This window comes from Oncorhynchus clarkii, chromosome 14 (genome assembly GCF_045791955.1).
Source record: "Oncorhynchus clarkii lewisi isolate Uvic-CL-2024 chromosome 14, UVic_Ocla_1.0, whole genome shotgun sequence".
NCBI classification, from domain to species: Eukaryota; Metazoa; Chordata; class Actinopteri; order Salmoniformes; family Salmonidae; genus Oncorhynchus; species Oncorhynchus clarkii.
In genome coordinates this window covers 29,514,333-29,534,711 of record NC_092160.1, presented here as the reverse complement: position 1 = coordinate 29,534,711, position 20,379 = coordinate 29,514,333, and the positions used below count along the sequence as shown (strand labels likewise).

At 44.4% G+C, this 20,379-nt stretch overlaps 1 protein-coding gene across 1 annotated transcript in view; it reads left to right on the top strand.

Annotated features, from left to right (window-relative positions):
* The window catches only part of LOC139366493 (actin-binding LIM protein 3-like), a 124,505-nt gene that overhangs the window by 60,305 nt on the left and 43,821 nt on the right, over positions 1-20,379 (top strand). Inside the window, exon 4 of the mRNA XM_071104017.1 lies at positions 19,521-19,636. Coding sequence (XP_070960118.1) covers positions 19,521-19,636 — 116 coding nt within the window. The remainder of the gene's footprint in view (positions 1-19,520; positions 19,637-20,379) is intronic.

Here is a 20,379-nt window from a genome sequence, read left to right as displayed (position 1 = left end):
CTCTAGTCTACTACTACTCCTCTAGTCTATTACTACGCCTCTAGTCTATTACTACTCCTCTAGTCTACTACTCCTCCTCTAGTCTATTACTACTCCTCTAGTCTATTACTACTCCTTAGTCTACTACTACTCCTCTAGTCTACTACTCCTCTAGTCTATTACTACTCCTCTAGTCTACTACTACTCCTCTAGTCTACTACACCTCTAGTCTACTACTACTCCTCTAGTCTACTACCACTCCTCTAGTCTACTACTACTCCTCTAGTCTACTACTACTCCTCTAGTCTATTACTCCTCTAGTCTACTACTACTCCTCTAGTCTATTACTACTCCTCTAGTCTACTACTACTCCTCTAGTCTATTACTACTCCTCTAGTCTACTACTACTCTAGTCTACTACTACTCCTCTAGTCTACTACTACTCCTCTAGTCTACTACTACTCCTCTAGTCTACTACTACTCTAGTCTACTACTACTCCTCTAGTCTATTACTCCTCCTCTAGTCTATTACTACTCCTCTAGTCTATTACTCCTCCTCTAGTCTATTACTACTCCTCTAGTCTACTACTACTCTAGTCTACTACTACTCCTCTAGTCCATTACTCCTCTAGTCTACTACTACTCCTCTAGTCTACTACTACTTCTCTAGTCTACTACTACTCCTCTAGTCTACTACTACTCTAGTCTACTACTACTCCTCTAGTCTACTACTCCTCTAGTCTACTACTACTCCTCTAGTCTACTACTACTCCTCTAGTCCATTACTCCTCCTCTAGTCTATTACTCCTCCTCTAGTCTACTACTACTCCTCTAGTCTACTACTACTCCTCTAGTCTACTACTCCTCTAGTCTATTACTACTCCTTAGTCTACTACTACTCCTCTAGTCTACTACTCCTCTAGTCTATTACTCCTCCTCTAGTCTACTACTACTCCTCTAGGCTACTACTACTCCTCTAGGCTACTAATCCTTTAGTCTACTACTACTCCTCTAGTCTACTACTCCTCTAGGCTACTAATCCTTTAGTCTACTACTCCTCTAGTCTACCACTCCTCCTCTAGTCTATTACTACTCCTCTAGTCTATTACTGCTCCTTAGTCTACTACTACTCCTCTAGTCTACTACTCCTCTAGGCTACTACTCCTCTAGGCTACTAATCCTTTAGTCTACTACTCCTCTAGTCTATTACTCCTCCTCTAGTCTACTACTAATCCTTTAGTCTACTACTCCTCTAGTCTACTACTACTCCTCTAGTCTACTACTACTCCTCTAGTCTACTACTACTCCTCTAGTCTACTACTAATCCTTTAGTCTACTACTCCTCTAGTCTACTACTACTCCTCTAGTCTACTACTACTCCTCTAGTCTACTACTACTCCTTTAGTCTACTACTCCTCTAGTCTACTACTCCTCTAGTCTATTACTCCTCCTCTAGTCTACTACTCCTCTAGTCTACTACTACTCCTCTAGTCTACTACTACTCCTCTAGTCTACTACTACTCCTCTAGTCTACTACACCTCTAGTCTACTACTACTCCTCTAGTCTACTACTACTCCTCTAGTCTACTACTACTCCAGTCTACTACTACTCCTCTAGTCTACTACTCCTCTAGGCTACTAATCCTTTAGTCTACTACTCCTCTAGTCTACTACTACTCCTCTAGTCTACTACTACTCCTCTAGTCTATTACTACTCCTCTAGTCTACTACTACTCCTCTAGTCTACTACTACTCCTCTAGTCTACTACTACTCCTTAGTCTACTACTACTCCTCTAGTCTACTACTACTCCTCTAGTCTACTACTACTCTAGTCTATTACTCCTCCTCTAGTCTACTACTACTCCTCTAGTCTACTACTACTCCTCTAGTCTATTACTACTCCTCTAGTCTATTACTCCTCCTCTAGTATATTACTACTCCTCTAGTCTACTACTACTCTAGTCTACTACTACTCCTCTAGTCTATTACTACTCCTCTAGTCTACTACTACTCCTCTAGTCTATTACTTCTCCTCTAGTCTACTACTACTCTAGTCTACTACTACTCCTCTAGTCTACTACTACTCCTCTAGTCTACTACTACTCCTCTAGTCTACTACTCCTCCTCTAGTCTACTACTACTCCTCTAGTCTATTACTACTCCTCTAGTCTACTACTACTCCTCTAGTCTACTACTACTCCTCTAGTCTAATACTCCTCTAGTCTATTACTCCTCCTCTAGTCTATTACTACTCCTCTAGTCTATTACTACTCCTTAGTCTACTACTACTCCTCTAGTCTACTACTCCTCTAGTCTACTACTACTCCTCTAGTCTACTACTACTCCTCTAGTCTATTACTACTCCTCTAGTCTATTACTACTCCTTAGTCTACTACTACTCCTCTAGTCTACTACTCCTCTAGTCTATTACTCCTCCTCTAGTCTACTACTACTCCTCTAGGCTACTACTACTCCTCTAGGCTACTAATCCTTTAGTCTACTACTACTCCTCTAGTCTACTACTCCTCTAGGCTACTAATCCTTTAGTCTACTACTCCTCTAGTCTACTACTACTCCTCTAGTCTACTACTACTCTAGTCTACTACTACTCCTCTAGTCTATTACTCCTCCTCTAGTCTATTACTACTCCTCTAGTCTATTACTCCTCCTCTAGTCTATTACTACTCCTCTAGTCTACTACTACTCTAGTCTACTACTACTCCTCTAGTCCATTACTCCTCTAGTCTACTACTACTCCTCTAGTCTACTACTACTTCTCTAGTCTACTACTACTCCTCTAGTCTACTACTACTCTAGTCTACTACTACTCCTCTAGTCTACTACTCCTCTAGTCTACTACTACTCCTCTAGTCTACTACTACTCCTCTAGTCCATTACTCCTCCTCTAGTCTATTACTCCTCCTCTAGTCTACTACTACTCCTCTAGTCTACTACTACTCCTCTAGTCTACTACTCCTCTAGTCTATTACTACTCCTTAGTCTACTACTACTCCTCTAGTCTACTACTCCTCTAGTCTATTACTCCTCCTCTAGTCTACTACTACTCCTCTAGGCTACTACTACTCCTCTAGGCTACTAATCCTTTAGTCTACTACTACTCCTCTAGTCTACTACTCCTCTAGGCTACTAATCCTTTAGTCTACTACTCCTCTAGTCTACTACTCCTCCTCTAGTCTATTACTACTCCTCTAGTCTATTACTGCTCCTTAGTCTACTACTACTCCTCTAGTCTACTACTCCTCTAGGCTACTACTCCTCTAGGCTACTAATCCTTTAGTCTACTACTCCTCTAGTCTATTACTCCTCCTCTAGTCTACTACTAATCCTTTAGTCTACTACTCCTCTAGTCTACTACTACTCCTCTAGTCTACTACTACTCCTCTAGTCTACTACTACTCCTCTAGTCTACTACTAATCCTTTAGTCTACTACTCCTCTAGTCTACTACTACTCCTCTAGTCTACTACTACTCCTCTAGTCTACTACTACTCCTTTAGTCTACTACTCCTCTAGTCTACTACTCCTCTAGTCTATTACTCCTCCTCTAGTCTACTACTCCTCTAGTCTACTACTACTCCTCTAGTCTACTACTACTCCTCTAGTCTACTACTACTCCTCTAGTCTACTACACCTCTAGTCTACTACTACTCCTCTAGTCTACTACTACTCCTCTAGTCTACTACTACTCCAGTCTACTACTACTCCTCTAGTCTACTACTCCTCTAGGCTACTAATCCTTTAGTCTACTACTCCTCTAGTCTACTACTACTCCTCTAGTCTACTACTACTCCTCTAGTCTATTACTACTCCTCTAGTCTACTACTACTCCTCTAGTCTACTACTACTCCTCTAGTCTACTACTACTCCTTAGTCTACTACTACTCCTCTAGTCTACTACTACTCCTCTAGTCTACTACTACTCTAGTCTATTACTCCTCCTCTAGTCTACTACTACTCCTCTAGTCTACTACTACTCCTCTAGTCTATTACTACTCCTCTAGTCTATTACTCCTCCTCTAGTATATTACTACTCCTCTAGTCTACTACTACTCCTCTAGTCTACTACACCTCTAGTCTACTACTACTCCTCTAGTCTACTACTACTCCTCTAGTCTACTACTACTCCAGTCTACTACTACTCCTCTAGTCTACTACTCCTCTAGGCTACTAATCCTTTAGTCTACTACTCCTCTAGTCTACTACTACTCCTCTAGTCTACTACTACTCCTCTAGTCTATTACTACTCCTCTAGTCTACTACTACTCCTCTAGTCTACTACTACTCCTCTAGTCTACTACTACTCCTTAGTCTACTACTACTCCTCTAGTCTACTACTACTCCTCTAGTCTACTACTACTCTAGTCTATTACTCCTCCTCTAGTCTACTACTACTCCTCTAGTCTACTACTACTCCTCTAGTCTATTACTACTCCTCTAGTCTATTACTCCTCCTCTAGTATATTACTACTCCTCTAGTCTACTACTACTCTAGTCTACTACTACTCCTCTAGTCTATTACTACTCCTCTAGTCTACTACTACTCCTCTAGTCTATTACTTCTCCTCTAGTCTACTACTACTCTAGTCTACTACTACTCCTCTAGTCTACTACTACTCCTCTAGTCTACTACTACTCCTCTAGTCTACTACTCCTCCTCTAGTCTACTACTACTCCTCTAGTCTATTACTACTCCTCTAGTCTACTACTACTCCTCTAGTCTACTACTACTCCTCTAGTCTAATACTCCTCTAGTCTATTACTCCTCCTCTAGTCTATTACTACTCCTCTAGTCTATTACTACTCCTTAGTCTACTACTACTCCTCTAGTCTACTACTCCTCTAGTCTACTACTACTCCTCTAGTCTACTACTACTCCTCTAGTCTATTACTACTCCTCTAGTCTATTACTACTCCTTAGTCTACTACTACTCCTCTAGTCTACTACTCCTCTAGTCTATTACTCCTCCTCTAGTCTACTACTACTCCTCTAGGCTACTACTACTCCTCTAGGCTACTAATCCTTTAGTCTACTACTACTCCTCTAGTCTACTACTCCTCTAGGCTACTAATCCTTTAGTCTACTACTCCTCTAGTCTACTACTCCTCCTCTAGTCTATTACTACTCCTCTAGTCTATTACTGCTCCTTAGTCTACTACTACTCCTCTAGTCTACTACTCCTCTAGGCTACTACTCCTCTAGGCTACTAATCCTTTAGTCTACTACTCCTCTAGTCTATTACTCCTCCTCTAGTCTACTACTAATCCTTTAGTCTACTACTCCTCTAGTCTACTACTACTCCTCTAGTCTACTACTACTCCTCTAGTCTACTACTACTCCTCTAGTCTACTACTAATCCTTTAGTCTACTACTCCTCTAGTCTACTACTACTCCTCTAGTCTACTACTACTCCTCTAGTCTACTACTACTCCTTTAGTCTACTACTCCTCTAGTCTACTACTCCTCTAGTCTATTACTCCTCCTCTAGTCTACTACTCCTCTAGTCTACTACTACTCCTCTAGTCTACTACTACTCCTCTAGTCTACTACTACTCCTCTAGTCTACTACTACTCCTCTAGTCTACTACTACTCCAGTCTACTACTACTCCTCTAGTCTACTACTCCTCTAGGCTACTAATCCTTTAGTCTACTACTCCTCTAGTCTACTACTACTCCTCTAGTCTACTACTACTCCTCTAGTCTATTACTACTCCTCTAGTCTACTACTACTCCTCTAGTCTACTACTACTCCTCTAGTCTACTACTACTCCTTAGTCTACTACTATCCCTCTAGTCTACTACTCCTCTAGTCTACAACTCCTCTAGGCTACTAATCCTTTAGTCTACTACTCCTCTAGTCTACTACTACTCCTCTAGTCTACTACTACTCCTCTAGTCCATTACTACTCCTCTAGTCTACTACTACTCCTCTAGTCTACTACTACTCCTCTAGTCTATTACTACTCCTCTAGTCTACTACTACTCCTCTAGTCTACTACTACTCATCTAGTCTACTACTACTTCTCTAGTCTACTACTCCTCTAGTCTACTACTCCTCTAGTCTACTACTACTCCTCTAGTCTACTACTACTCCTCTAGTCTACTACTACTCCTTAGTCTACTACTACTCCTCTAGTCTACTACTCCTCTAGTCTACTACTACTCCTCTAGTCTACTACTACTCCTCTAGTCTATTACTACTCCTCTAGTCTACTACTACTCCTCTAGTCTACTACTCCTCTAGTCTATTACTACTCCTCTAGTCTACTACTACTCCTCTAGTCTACTACTACTCCTCTAGTCTATTACTACTCCTCTAGTCTACTACTACTCCTCTAGTCTACTACTCCTCTAGTCTATTACTACTCCTTAGTCTACTACTACTCCTCTAGTCTACTACTCCTCTAGTCTATTACTCCTCCTCTAGTCTACTACTGCTCCTCTAGGCTACTACTACTCCTCTAGGCTACTAATCCTTTAGTCTACTACTACTCCTCTAGTCTACTACTCCTCTAGGCTACTAATCCTTTAGTCTACTACTCCTCTAGTCTATTACTACTCCTCTAGTCTATTACTACTCCTTAGTCTACTACTACTCCTCTAGTCTACTACTCCTCTAGGCTACTACTCCTCTAGGCTACTAATCCTTTAGTCTACTACTCCTCTAGTCTATTACTCCTCCTCTAGTCTACTACTAATCCTTTAGTCTACTACTCCTCTAGTCTACTACTACTCCTCTAGTCTACTACTACTCCTCTAGTCTACTACTACTCCTCTAGTCTACTACTAATCCTTTAGTCTACTACTCCTCTAGTCTACTACTACTCCTCTAGTCTACTACTACTCCTCTAGTCTACTACTACTCCTTTAGTCTACTACTCCTCTAGTCTACTACTCCTCTAGTCTATTACTCCTCCTCTAGTCTACTACTCCTCTAGTCTACTACTACTCCTCTAGTCTACTACTACTCCTCTAGTCTACTACTCCTCTAGTCTATTACTACTCCTCTAGTCTACTACTACTCCTCTAGTCTACTACTACTCCTCTAGTCTACTACTACTCCTCTAGTCTACTACTACTCTAGTCTACTACTACTCCTCTAGTCTACTACTACTCCTCTAGTCTACTACTACTCCTCTAGTCTACTACTACTCCTCTAGTCTACTGCTACTCCTCTAGTCTACTACTACTCCTCTAGTCTACTACTCCTCTAGTCTACTACTACTCCTCTAGTCTACTACTACTCCTCTAGTCTATTTCTCCTCCTCTAGTCTACTACTACTCCTCTAGTCTACTACTACTCCTCTAGTCTACTACTACTCCTCTAGTCTACTACTACTCCTCTAGTCTACTACTAATCCTTTAGTCTACTACTCCTCTAGTCTACTACTACTCCTCTAGTCTACTACTACTCCTCTAGTCTACTACTACTCCTCTAGTCTACTACTAAGGCTTTAGTCTACTACTCCTCTAGTCTACTACTCCTCTAGTCTATTACTCCTCCTCTAGTCTACTACTCCTCTAGTCTACTACTACTCCTCTAGTCTACTACTCCTCTAGTCTATTACTACTCCTCTAGTCTATTACTCCTCTAGTCTACTACTCCTCTAGTCTACTACTCCTCTAGTCTACTACTCCTCTAGTCTATTACTACTCCTCTAGTCTACTACTCCTCTAGTCTACTACTACTCCTCTAGTCTACTACTCCTCTAGTCTATTACTCCTCCTCTAGTCTACTACTCCTCTAGTCTACTACTCCTCTAGTCTACTACTACTCCTCTAGTCTACTACTCCTCTAGGCTACTACTACTCCTCTAGTCTACTACTCCTCTAGTCTATTACTACTCCTTAGTCTACTACTACTCCTCTAGTCTACTACTCCTCTAGTCTACTACTACTGCTCTAGGCTACTAATCCTTTAGTCTACTACTCCTCTAGTCTACTACTCCTCTAGTCTACTACTACTCCTCTAGTCTACTACTACTCCTCTAGGCTACTAATCCTTTAGTCTACTACTCCTCTAGTCTACTACTCCTCTAGTCTATTACTCCTCCTCTAGGCTACTACTACTCCTCTAGGCTACTAATCCTTTAGTCTACTACTACTCCTCTAGTCTACTACTCCTCTAGTCTACTACTCCTCTAGGCTACTAATCCTTTAGTCTACTACTACTCCTCTAGTCTACTACTCCTCTAGTCTACTACTCCTCTAGTCTACTACTCCTCTAGTCTACTACTACACCTCTAGTCTACTACTACTCCTCTAGTCTACTACTCCTCTAGTCTACTACTACTCCTCTAGACTACTACTCCTCTAGTCTACTACTACACCTCTAGTCTACTACTACTCCTCTAGTCTACTACTCCTCTAGTCTACTACTACTCCTCTAGTCTACTACTCCTCTAGTCTACTACTACTCCTCTAGTCTACTACTCCTCTAGTCTACTACTACTCCTCTAGTCTACTACTCCTCTAGTCTACTACTCCTCTAGTCTACTACTACACCTCTAGTCTACTACTACTCCTCTAGTCTACTACTCCTCTAGTCTACTACTACTCCTCTAGTCTACTACTCCTCTAGTCTATTACTACTCCTCTAGTCTACTACTACTCCTCTAGTCTACTACTACTCCTCTAGTCTATTACTACTCCTCTAGTCTACTACTACTCCTCTAGTCTACTACTCCTCTAGTCTATTACTACTCCTTAGTCTACTACTACTCCTCTAGTCTACTACTCCTCTAGTCTATTACTCCTCCTCTAGTCTACTACTACTCCTCTAGGCTACTACTACTCCTCTAGGCTACTAATCCTTTAGTCTACTACTACTCCTCTAGTCTACTACTCCTCTAGGCTACTAATCCTTTAGTCTACTACTCCTCTAGTCTATTACTACTCCTCTAGTCTATTACTACTCCTTAGTCTACTACTACTCCTCTAGTCTACTACTCCTCTAGGCTACTACTCCTCTAGGCTACTAATCCTTTAGTCTACTACTCCTCTAGTCTATTACTCCTCCTCTAGTCTACTACTAATCCTTTAGTCTACTACTCCTCTAGTCTACTACTACTCCTCTAGTCTACTACTACTCCTCTAGTCTACTACTACTCCTCTAGTCTACTACTAATCCTTTAGTCTACTACTCCTCTAGTCTACTACTACTCCTCTAGTCTACTACTACTCCTCTAGTCTACTACTACTCCTTTAGTCTACTACTCCTCTAGTCTACTACTCCTCTAGTCTATTACTCCTCCTCTAGTCTACTACTCCTCTAGTCTACTACTACTCCTCTAGTCTACTACTACTCCTCTAGTCTACTACTCCTCTAGTCTACTACTACTCCTCTAGACTACTACTCCTCTAGTCTACTACTACACCTCTAGTCTACTACTACTCCTCTAGTCTACTACTCCTCTAGTCTACTACTACTCCTCTAGTCTACTACTCCTCTAGTCTACTACTACTCCTCTAGTCTACTACTCCTCTAGTCTACTACTACTCCTCTAGTCTACTACTCCTCTAGTCTACTACTCCTCTAGTCTACTACTACACCTCTAGTCTACTACTACTCCTCTAGTCTACTACTCCTCTAGTCTACTACTACTCCTCTAGTCTACTACTCCTCTAGTCTATTACTACTCCTCTAGTCTACTACTACTCCTCTAGTCTACTACTACTCCTCTAGTCTATTACTACTCCTCTAGTCTACTACTACTCCTCTAGTCTACTACTCCTCTAGTCTATTACTACTCCTTAGTCTACTACTACTCCTCTAGTCTACTACTCCTCTAGTCTATTACTCCTCCTCTAGTCTACTACTACTCCTCTAGGCTACTACTACTCCTCTAGGCTACTAATCCTTTAGTCTACTACTACTCCTCTAGTCTACTACTCCTCTAGGCTACTAATCCTTTAGTCTACTACTCCTCTAGTCTATTACTACTCCTCTAGTCTATTACTACTCCTTAGTCTACTACTACTCCTCTAGTCTACTACTCCTCTAGGCTACTACTCCTCTAGGCTACTAATCCTTTAGTCTACTACTCCTCTAGTCTATTACTCCTCCTCTAGTCTACTACTAATCCTTTAGTCTACTACTCCTCTAGTCTACTACTACTCCTCTAGTCTACTACTACTCCTCTAGTCTACTACTACTCCTCTAGTCTACTACTAATCCTTTAGTCTACTACTCCTCTAGTCTACTACTACTCCTCTAGTCTACTACTACTCCTCTAGTCTACTACTACTCCTTTAGTCTACTACTCCTCTAGTCTACTACTCCTCTAGTCTATTACTCCTCCTCTAGTCTACTACTCCTCTAGTCTACTACTACTCCTCTAGTCTACTACTACTCCTCTAGTCTACTACTCCTCTAGTCTATTACTACTCCTCTAGTCTACTACTACTCCTCTAGTCTACTACTACTCCTCTAGTCTACTACTACTCCTCTAGTCTACTACTACTCTAGTCTACTACTACTCCTCTAGTCTACTACTACTCCTCTAGTCTACTACTACTCCTCTAGTCTACTACTACTCCTCTAGTCTACTACTACTCCTCTAGTCTATTACTACTCCTCTAGTCTACTGCTACTCCTCTAGTCTACTACTACTCCTCTAGTCTACTACTCCTCTAGTCTACTACTACTCCTCTAGTCTACTACTACTCCTCTAGTCTATTACTCCTCCTCTAGTCTACTACTACTCCTCTAGTCTACTACTACTCCTCTAGTCTACTACTACTCCTCTAGTCTACTACTACTCCTCTAGTCTACTACTACTCCTCTAGTCTACTACTAATCCTTTAGTCTACTACTCCTCTAGTCTACTACTACTCCTCTAGTCTACTACTACTCCTCTAGTCTACTACTACTCCTCTAGTCTACTACTAATGCTTTAGTCTACTACTCCTCTAGTCTACTACTCCTCTAGTCTATTACTCCTCCTCTAGTCTACTACTCCTCTAGTCTACTACTACTCCTCTAGTCTACTACTCCTCTAGTCTATTACTACTCCTCTAGTCTATTACTCCTCTAGTCTACTACTCCTCTAGTCTACTACTCCTCTAGTCTACTACTCCTCTAGTCTATTACTACTCCTCTAGTCTACTACTCCTCTAGTCCACTACTACTCCTCTAGTCTACTACTCCTCTAGTCTATTACTCCTCCTCTAGTCTACTACTCCTCTAGTCTACTACTCCTCTAGTCTACTACTACTCCTCTAGTCTACTACTCCTCTAGGCTACTACTACTCCTCTAGTCTACTACTCCTCTAGTCTATTACTACTCCTTAGTCTACTACTACTCCTCTAGTCTACTACTCCTCTAGTCTACTACTACTCCTCTAGGCTACTAATCCTTTAGTCTACTACTCCTCTAGTCTACAACTCCTCTAGTCTACTACTACTCCTCTAGTCTACTACTACTCCTCTAGGCTACTAATCCTTTAGTCTACTACTCCTCTAGTCTACTACTCCTCTAGTCTATTACTCCTCCTCTAGGCTACTACTACTCCTCTAGGCTACTAATCCTTTAGTCTACTACTACTCCTCTAGTCTACTACTCCTCTAGTCTACTACTCCTCTAGGCTACTAATCCTTTAGTCTACTACTACTCCTCTAGTCTACTACTCCTCTAGTCTACTACTCCTCTAGTCTACTACTACACCTCTAGTCTACTACTACTCCTCTAGTCTACTACTCCTCTAGTCTACTACTACTCCTCTAGACTACTACTCCTCTAGTCTACTACTACACCTCTAGTCTACTACTACTCCTCTAGTCTACTACTCCTCTAGTCTACTACTACTCCTCTAGTCTACTACTACTCCTCTAGTCTACTACTCCTCTAGTCTACTACTACTCCTCTAGTCTACTACTACTCCTCTAGTCTACTACTCCTCTAGTCTACTACTCCTCTAGTCTACTACAACACCTCTAGTCTACTACTACTCCTCTAGTCTACTACTCCTCTAGTCTACTACTTCTCTAGTCTACTACTCCTCTAGTCTACTACTCCTCTAGTCTACTACTACACCTCTAGTCTACTACTACTCCTCTAGTCTACTACTACTCCTCTAGTCTACTACTAATCCTTTAGTCTACTACTCCTCTAGTCTACTACTACTCCTCTAGTCTACTACTACTCCTCTAGTCTACTACTACTCCTCTAGTCTACTACTAATGCTTTAGTCTACTACTCCTCTAGTCTACTACTCCTCTAGTCTACTACTACACCTCTAGTCTACTACTACTCCTCTAGTCTACTACTACTCCTCTAGACTACTACTCCTCTAGTCTACTACTACACCTCTAGTCTACTACTACTCCTCTAGTCTACTACTCCTCTAGTCTACTACTACTCCTCTAGTCTACTACTACTCCTCTAGTCTACTACTCCTCTAGTCTACTACTACTCCTCTAGTCTACTACTACTCCTCTAGTCTACTACTCCTCTAGTCTACTACTCCTCTAGTCTACTACAACACCTCTAGTCTACTACTACTCCTCTAGTCTACTACTCCTCTAGTCTACTACTTCTCTAGTCTACTACTCCTCTAGTCTACTACTCCTCTAGTCTACTACTACACCTCTAGTCTACTACTACTCCTCTGGTCTACTACTACTCCTCTAGTCTACTACTACTCCTCTAGTCTATTACTACTCCTCTAGTCTATTACTACTCCTCTAGTCTACTACTACTCCTCTAGTCTATTACTACTCCTCTAGTCTACTACTACTCCTCTAGTCTATTACTACTCCTCTAGTCTATTACTACTCCTCTAGTCTACTACTACTCCTCTAGTCTACTACTACTCCTCTAGTCTACTACTACTCCTCTAGTCTACTACTACTCCTCTAGTCTATTACTACTCCTCTAGTCTACTACTACTCCTCTAGTCTACTACTACTCCTCTACTACTACTCCTCTAGTCTACTACTACTCCTCTAGTCTACTACTCCTCTAGTCTATTACTACTCCTCTAGTCTACTACTACTCCTATTGTTTACTACTAATCCTTTAGTCTACTACTCCTCTAGTCTACTACTACTCCTCTAGTCTATTACTACTCCTCTAGTCTACTACTACTCCTCTAGTCTACTACTACTCCTCTAGTCTATTACTCCTCCTCTAGTCTACTACTACTCCTCTAGTCTACTACTACTCCTCTAGTCTATTACTCCTCCTCTAGTCTACTACTACTCCTCTAGTCTACTACTACTCCTCTAGTCTACTACTACTCCTCTAGTCTATTACTACTCCTCTAGTCTACTACTACTCCTCTAGTCTACTACTACTCCTCTAGTCTACTACTACTCCTCTAGTCTACTACTACACCTCTAGTCTACTACTACTCCTCTAGTCTACTACTACTCCTCTACTACTACTACTCCTCTAGTCTTCTCCTCATCCTCCTCTTCTAGTCTACTCCTCACCCTCCTCCTCTAGTCTCCTCCTCCTCCTCCTCCTCTAGTCTACTCCTCATCCTCCTCCTCTAGTCTACTCCTCATCCTCCTCCTCTAGTCTCTTCCTTATTATCCTCCTCTAGTCTACTCCTCCTCCTCCTCTCGTCTACTTCTCATCCTCCTCTAGTCTCCTCCTCCTCCTCCTCCTCCTCTAGTCTACTCCTCATCCTCCTCCTCTAGTCTACTCCTCATCCTCCTCCTCTAGTCTCTTCCTTATTATCCTCCTCTAGTCTACTCCTCCTCCTCCTCTCGTCTACTTCTCATCCTCCTCTAGTCTACTCCTCCTCCTCCTTCTCTAGTCTACTCCTCATCATCCTCCTCTAGTCTACTTCTCATCATCCCCCTCTAGTTTACTCCTCATCCTGCTCCTCTAGTCTACTTCTCATCCTCCTCCTCTAGTCTACTTCTCATCCTCCTCTAGTCTACTTCTCATCCTCCTCATCTAGTCTACTTCTCATCCTCCTCCTCTAGTCTACTCCTCCTCCTCCTTCTCTAGTCAACTCCTCATCATCCTCCTCTAGTCTACTTCTCATCATCCCCCTCTAGTTTACTCCTCATCCTGCTCCTCTAGTCTACTTCTCATCCTCTTCTAGTCTACATCTCATCCTCCTCCTCTAGTCTACTTCTCATCCTCCTCCTATAGTCTACTCCTCATCCTTCTCCTCTAGTTTACTCCTCATCCTGCTCCTCTAGTCTACTTCTCATCCTCCTCCTCTAGTCTACTCCTCATCCTCCTCCTCTAGTCTACTCCTCATCCTCCTCCTCTCGTCTACTTCTCATCCTCCTCTAGTCTACTTCTCATCCTCCTCTAGTCTACTTCTCATCCTCCTCTAGTCTACTCCTCCTCCTCCTCTAGTCTACTCCTCCTCCTCCTCTAATCTACTCCTCATCCTCCTCCTCTAGTCTCCTCCTCATCCTCTTCTAATCTACTCCTCATCCTCCTCCTCTAATCTACTCCTCATCCTCCTCCTCTAGTCGACTCGTCATCCTCCTCCTCTAGTCTACTACTCCTCCTCTAGTCTACTTCTCATCCTCCTCCTCTAGTCTACTCATCCTCATCCTCTAGTCTGCTCCTCCTCTAGTCTACTCCTCATCATCCTCCTCTAGGCTCCTTCTCATCCTCCTCCTCTAGTCGACTCCTCTTCCTCCTCCTCTAGTCTACTCCTCATTCACCTCCTCTAGTCTACTCCTCATCCTCCTCCTCTAGTCTCCTCCTCATCCTCCACCTCTGGGCTACTCCTCATCCTCCTCCTCTAGTCTTCTCCTCTTCCTCCTCCTCTAGTCTACTCCTCCTCCTCCTCCTCTAGTCTACTCCTCTTCCTCCTCCTCTAGTCTACTCCTCCTCCTCCTCTTCCTCTAGTCTACTCCTCCTCTTCCTCCTCTAGTCTACTCTTCCTCATCCTCTAGTCTACTCCTCCTCCTCCTCTAGTCTACTCCTCATCCTCCACCTCTGGGCTACTCCTCATCCTCCTCCTCTAGTCTTCTCCTCTTCCTCCTCCTCTAGTCTACTCCTCATCCTCCTCCTCTAGTCTACTCCTCCTCCTCCTCCTCTAGTCTACTCCTCTTCCTCCTCCTCTAGTCTACTCCTCCTCCTCCTCTTCCTCTAGTCTACTCCTCCTCTTCCTCCTCTAGTCTACTCTTCCTCCTCCTCTAGTCTACTCCTCCTCCTCCTCTAGTCTCCTCCTCCTCCTCCTCTAGTCTACTCCTCCTCCTCCTCTAGTCTCCTCCTCCTCCTCCTCTAGTCTACTCCTCCTCCTCCTCTAGTCTCCTCCTCCTCCTCCTCTAGTCTACTCCTCCTCCTCCTCTAGTCTACTCCTCCTCCTCCTCTAGTCTACTCCTCCTCCTCCTCTAGTCTACTCCTCCTCCTCCTCTAGTCTACTTCTCCTCCTCCTCCTCTAGTCTACTCCTCTTCCTCCTCCTCTAGTCTACTCCTCCTCCTCCTCTTCCTCTAGTCTACTCCTCCTCTTCCTCCTCTAGTCTACTCTTCCTCATCCTCTAGTCTACTCCTCCTCCTCCTCTAGTCTACTCCTCCTCCTCCTCTAGTCTCCTCCTCCTCCTCTAGTCTACTCCTCCTCCTCCTCTAGTCTACTCCTCCTCCTCCTCTAGTCTACTCCTCCTCCTCCTCTAGTCTACTCCTCCTCCTCCTCTAGTCTACTCCTCCTCCTCCTCCAGTCTACTCCTCATCCTCCTCCTCTAAACTACTCTTCCTCCTCCTCTAGTCTACTCCTCATCCTCCTCCTCTAGTCTACTCCTCATACTCCTCCTCTAGTCTACTCCTCTTCCTCCTCCTCTAATCTACTTCTCCTCCTCCTCCTCTAGTCTACTCCTAATCCTCCTCCTCTAGTCTACTCCTCCTCCTCCTCCTCTAGTCTACTCCTCCTCCTCCTCCTCTAGTCTACTCCTCCTCCTCCTCTAGTCTACTCCTCCTCCTCTAGTCTACTCTTCCTCCTCCTCTAGTCTACTCCTCATCTTCCTCTAGGCTACTTCTCCTCATCTACCTCTAGTCTACTCCTCCTCCTCCTCTTCCTCTAGTCTACTCCTCCTCTTCCTCCTCTAGTCTACTCTTCCTCATCCTCTAGTCTACTCCTCCTCCTCCTCTAGTCTACTCCTCATCCTCCACCTCTGGGCTACTCCTCATCCTCCTCCTCTAGTCTTCTCCTCTTCCTCCTCCTCTAGTCTACTCCTCATCCTCCTCCTCTAGTCTACTCCTCCTCCTCCTCCTCTAGTCTACTCCTCTTCCTCCTCCTCTAGTCTACTCCTCCTCCTCCTCTTCCTCTAGTCTACTCCTCCTCTTCCTCCTCTAGTCTACTCTTCCTCCTCCTCTAGTCTACTCCTCCTCCTCCTCTAGTCTCCTCCTCCTCCTCCTCTAGTCTACTCCTCCTCCTCCTCTAGTCTCCTCCTCCTCCTCCTCTAGTCTACTCCTCCTCCTCCTCTAGTCTCCTCCTCCTCCTCCTCTAGTCTACTCCTCCTCCTCCTCTAGTCTACTCCTCCTCCTCCTCTAGTCTACTCCTCCTCCTCCTCTAGTCTACTCCTCCTCCTCCTCTAGTCTACTTCTCCTCCTCCTCCTCTAGTCTACTCCTCTTCCTCCTCCTCTAGTCTACTCCTCCTCCTCCTCTTCCTCTAGTCTACTCCTCCTCTTCCTCCTCTAGTCTACTCTTCCTCATCCTCTAGTCTACTCCTCCTCCTCCTCTAGTCTACTCCTCCTCCTCCTCTAGTCTCCTCCTCCTCCTCTAGTCTACTCCTCCTCCTCCTCTAGTCTACTCCTCCTCCTCCTCTAGTCTACTCCTCCTCCTCCTCTAGTCTACTCCTCCTCCTCCTCTAGTCTACTCCTCCTCCTCCTCCAGTCTACTCCTCATCCTCCTCCTCTAAACTACTCTTCCTCCTCCTCTAGTCTACTCCTCATCCTCCTCCTCTAGTCTACTCCTCATACTCCTCCTCTAGTCTACTCCTCTTCCTCCTCCTCTAATCTACTTCTCCTCCTCCTCCTCTAGTCTACTCCTAATCCTCCTCCTCTAGTCTACTCCTCCTCCTCCTCCTCTAGTCTACTCCTCCTCCTCCTCCTCTAGTCTACTCCTCCTCCTCCTCTAGTCTACTCCTCCTCCTCTAGTCTACTCTTCCTCCTCCTCTAGTCTACTCCTCATCTTCCTCTAGGCTACTTCTCCTCATCTACCTCTAGTCTACTCCTCATCTTCCTCCTTTAGTCTTCTCCTCATCCTCCCCCTCTAGTCTACTCCTCCTCATCCTCCTCTAATCTACTTCTCATCCTCCTCCTCTAGTCTCCTCCTCCTCCTCCTCTAGTCTTATCCTCTTCCTCCTCCTCTAGTCTACTCCTCATCATCCTCCTCTAGGTTACTTCTCATCCTCCTCCTCTAGTCTACTTCTCTTCCTCCTCCTCTAGTCTACTTCTCATCCTCCTCCTCTAGTCTACTTCTCATCCTATCCTCCTCCTCTAGTCTACTTCTCATCCTCCTCCTCTAGTCTACTTCTCATCCTCCTCCTCTAGTCTACTTCTCTTCCTCCTCCTCTAGTCTACTTCTCATCCTCCTCCTCTAGTCTACTTCTCTTCCTCCTCATCCTCCTCCTCTAGTCTACTCCTCTTCCTCCTCCTCTAGTCTACTCCTCATCATCCTCCTCTAGGTTACTTCTCATCCTCCTCCTCTAGTCTACTTCTCATCCTCCTCCTCTAGTCTACTTCTCATCCTATCCTCCTCCTCTAGTCTACTTCTCATCCTATCCTCCTCCTCTAGTCTACTTCTCATCCTCCTCCTCTAGTCTACTTCTCATCCTCCTCCTCTAGTCTACTTCTCATCCTATCCTCCTCCTCTAGTCTACTTCTCATCCTCCTCCTCTAGTCTACTTCTCTTCCTCCTCCTCTAATCTACTTCTCCTCCTCCTCCTCTAGTCTACTTCTCATCCTCCTCCTCTAGTCTACTTCTCTTCCTCCTCCTCTAGTCTACTTCTCATCCTCCTCCTCTAGTCTACTTCTCTTCCCCCTCATCCTCCTCCTCTAGTCTACTCCTCATCATCCTCCTCTAGGTTACTTCTCATCCTCCTCCTCTAGTCTACTTCTCATCCTATCCTCCTCCTCTAGTCTACTTCTCATCCTCTAGTCTACTTCTCATCCTCCTCCTCTAGTCTACTTCTCTTCCTCCTCCTCTAGTCTACTTCTCTTCCTCCTCCTCTAATCTACTTCTCCTCCTCCTCCTCTAGTCTACTCCTCCTCCTCCTCCTCCTCCTCCAGTCTACTTCTCATCCTCCTCCTCTAGTCTACTCCTCCTCCTCCTCTAGTCTACTTCTCATCCTCCTCCTCTAGTCTACTCCTCCTCCTCCTCCAGTCTACTTCTCATCATCCTCCTCTAGTCTCCTCCTCCTCCTCCTCCAGTCTACTCCTCATCCTCATCCTCTAGTCTACTCCTCCTCCTCCTCCAGTCTACTTCTCATCATCCTCCTCTAGTCTCCTCCTCCTCCTCCTCCTCTAGTCTACTTCTCATCCTCCTCCTCTTGTCTACTCCTCATCCTCCTCTAGTCACTTCCTTATTATCCTCCTCTAGTCTCCTCCTCCTCCTCCTCCTCTAGTCTACTTCTCATCCTCCTCCTCTTGTCTACTTCTCATCCTCCTCCTCTAGTCACTTCCTTATTATCCTCCTCTAGTCTCCTCCTCCTCCTCCTCCTCTAGTCTACTTCTCATCCTCCTCCTCTTGTCTACTCCTCATCCTCCTCTAGTCACTTCCTTATTATCCTCCTCTAGTCTACTCCTCCTCCTCTAGTCTCCTCCTCCTCCTCCTCCTCTAGTCTACTTCTCATCCTCCTCCTCTTGTCTACTCCTCATCCTCCTCTAGTCACTTCCTTATTATCCTCCTCTAGTCTACTCCTACTCCTCCACACTAACATTCTGTAGGCCATCCAAACCGTGTTCTCTGTACATGCCTGACAGCACACTAACATTCTGTAGGCCATCCAAACCGTTTTCTCCTCCTCTGCCTGACAGCACACTAACATTCTGTAGGCCATCCAAACCGTGTTCTCCTCCTCTGCCTGACAGCACACTAACATTCTGTAGGCCATCCAAACCGTTTTCTCTGTACATGCCTGACAGCACACTAACATTCTGTAGGCCATCCAAACCGTGTTCTCCTCCTCTGCCTGACAGCACACTAACATTCTGTAGACCATCCAATGACATCTTCCTCACAACCAAAGACATGATACCTGCTCTCACACATCAAATATACACACACACAGCCTTTTCTGGGTAAAGTAAGGGGTTATTCCTGCATGTATCTAAAGCTGGGCTTTAGAGTTTATTTCCTCAGTCACAGTGAAACCATTTGTGTGTGTGTGTGTGTGTGTGTGTGTGTGTGTGTGTGTGTGTGTGTGTGTGTGTGTGTGTGTGTGTGTGTGTGTGTGTGTGTGTGTGTGTGTGTGTGTGTGTGTGTGTGTGTGTGTGTGTGTGTGTGTGTGTGTGTGCATTCTTGTGTATGTGTGTGTGTGTGTGTGCATGCTTGTGTATGTGTACGCAAATGTGTATTTAATCCGTGTGTATCTCCCCCGTTCAGGAAGCCGTTCCCTATCGGAGACAGAGTGACGTTCAGTGGGAAGGACTGTGTGTGTCAACAGTGTTCTCACACACTCGTCACCTCCAACGAACCAATCAAAATCCATGGACCCAGCCGTAAGTCCCGCCCTCATGACCTCGAGACTTGGATCTGGAGGTCTTCACGGGTCCAAAATGGACCTGGAGTATTCCTTCCCGGACCCAATGTATGCATATATTTATTTTTTAATATAGAAACCCGTTCTGAATGGACCCGAGGACAACTAGACTGTCCCATGTAGACCTGGTCGGGTCCAGGCCCAGTCCTAGTGAGGGAAGCAGCAGAAAAGTCATTTTTTAAGCTACTTGGTTAACTGGAGCTGATAAAGCATGAGAGGAGGGAGAGAGATGCCATTCTAGCAAGTGGGGGAGGGGCTGTACTGTGAGCAACTGACATGGGGAGCAGGGAGGAGGAAGGGAGAGATGGAAGACAGCAACCAACCAACCTGACTCACGCTATAGTAGAATAATAGCTGCAATAGCTAGGTTATTTATCGTCCACGATGATTATGTAGTACTTGTCTTGGACTGCATCAAACCGGAACGAGAAGCTAGTTAAGCTATAGCTAGCTACACGCACGACGCTCCACTTTCGTGAAAAGCAAGAGCAGGAGCATAAATTATACAATTGCTTTCTCTCTCTACTGCAGCAGTCGCATTCGGATCTGTTGTGTTAAATTACACTTACCCGAGACCCGTGACAATCATATCAGACCTGACCTAGACCTGTGACATTAATTTGAATTCTGGATTCAGACCCGCTCAGGTCTCGGATCAGGTCTAGGGTATTCAGGTACTGGTGGATCTGTGAGGAACTCTAC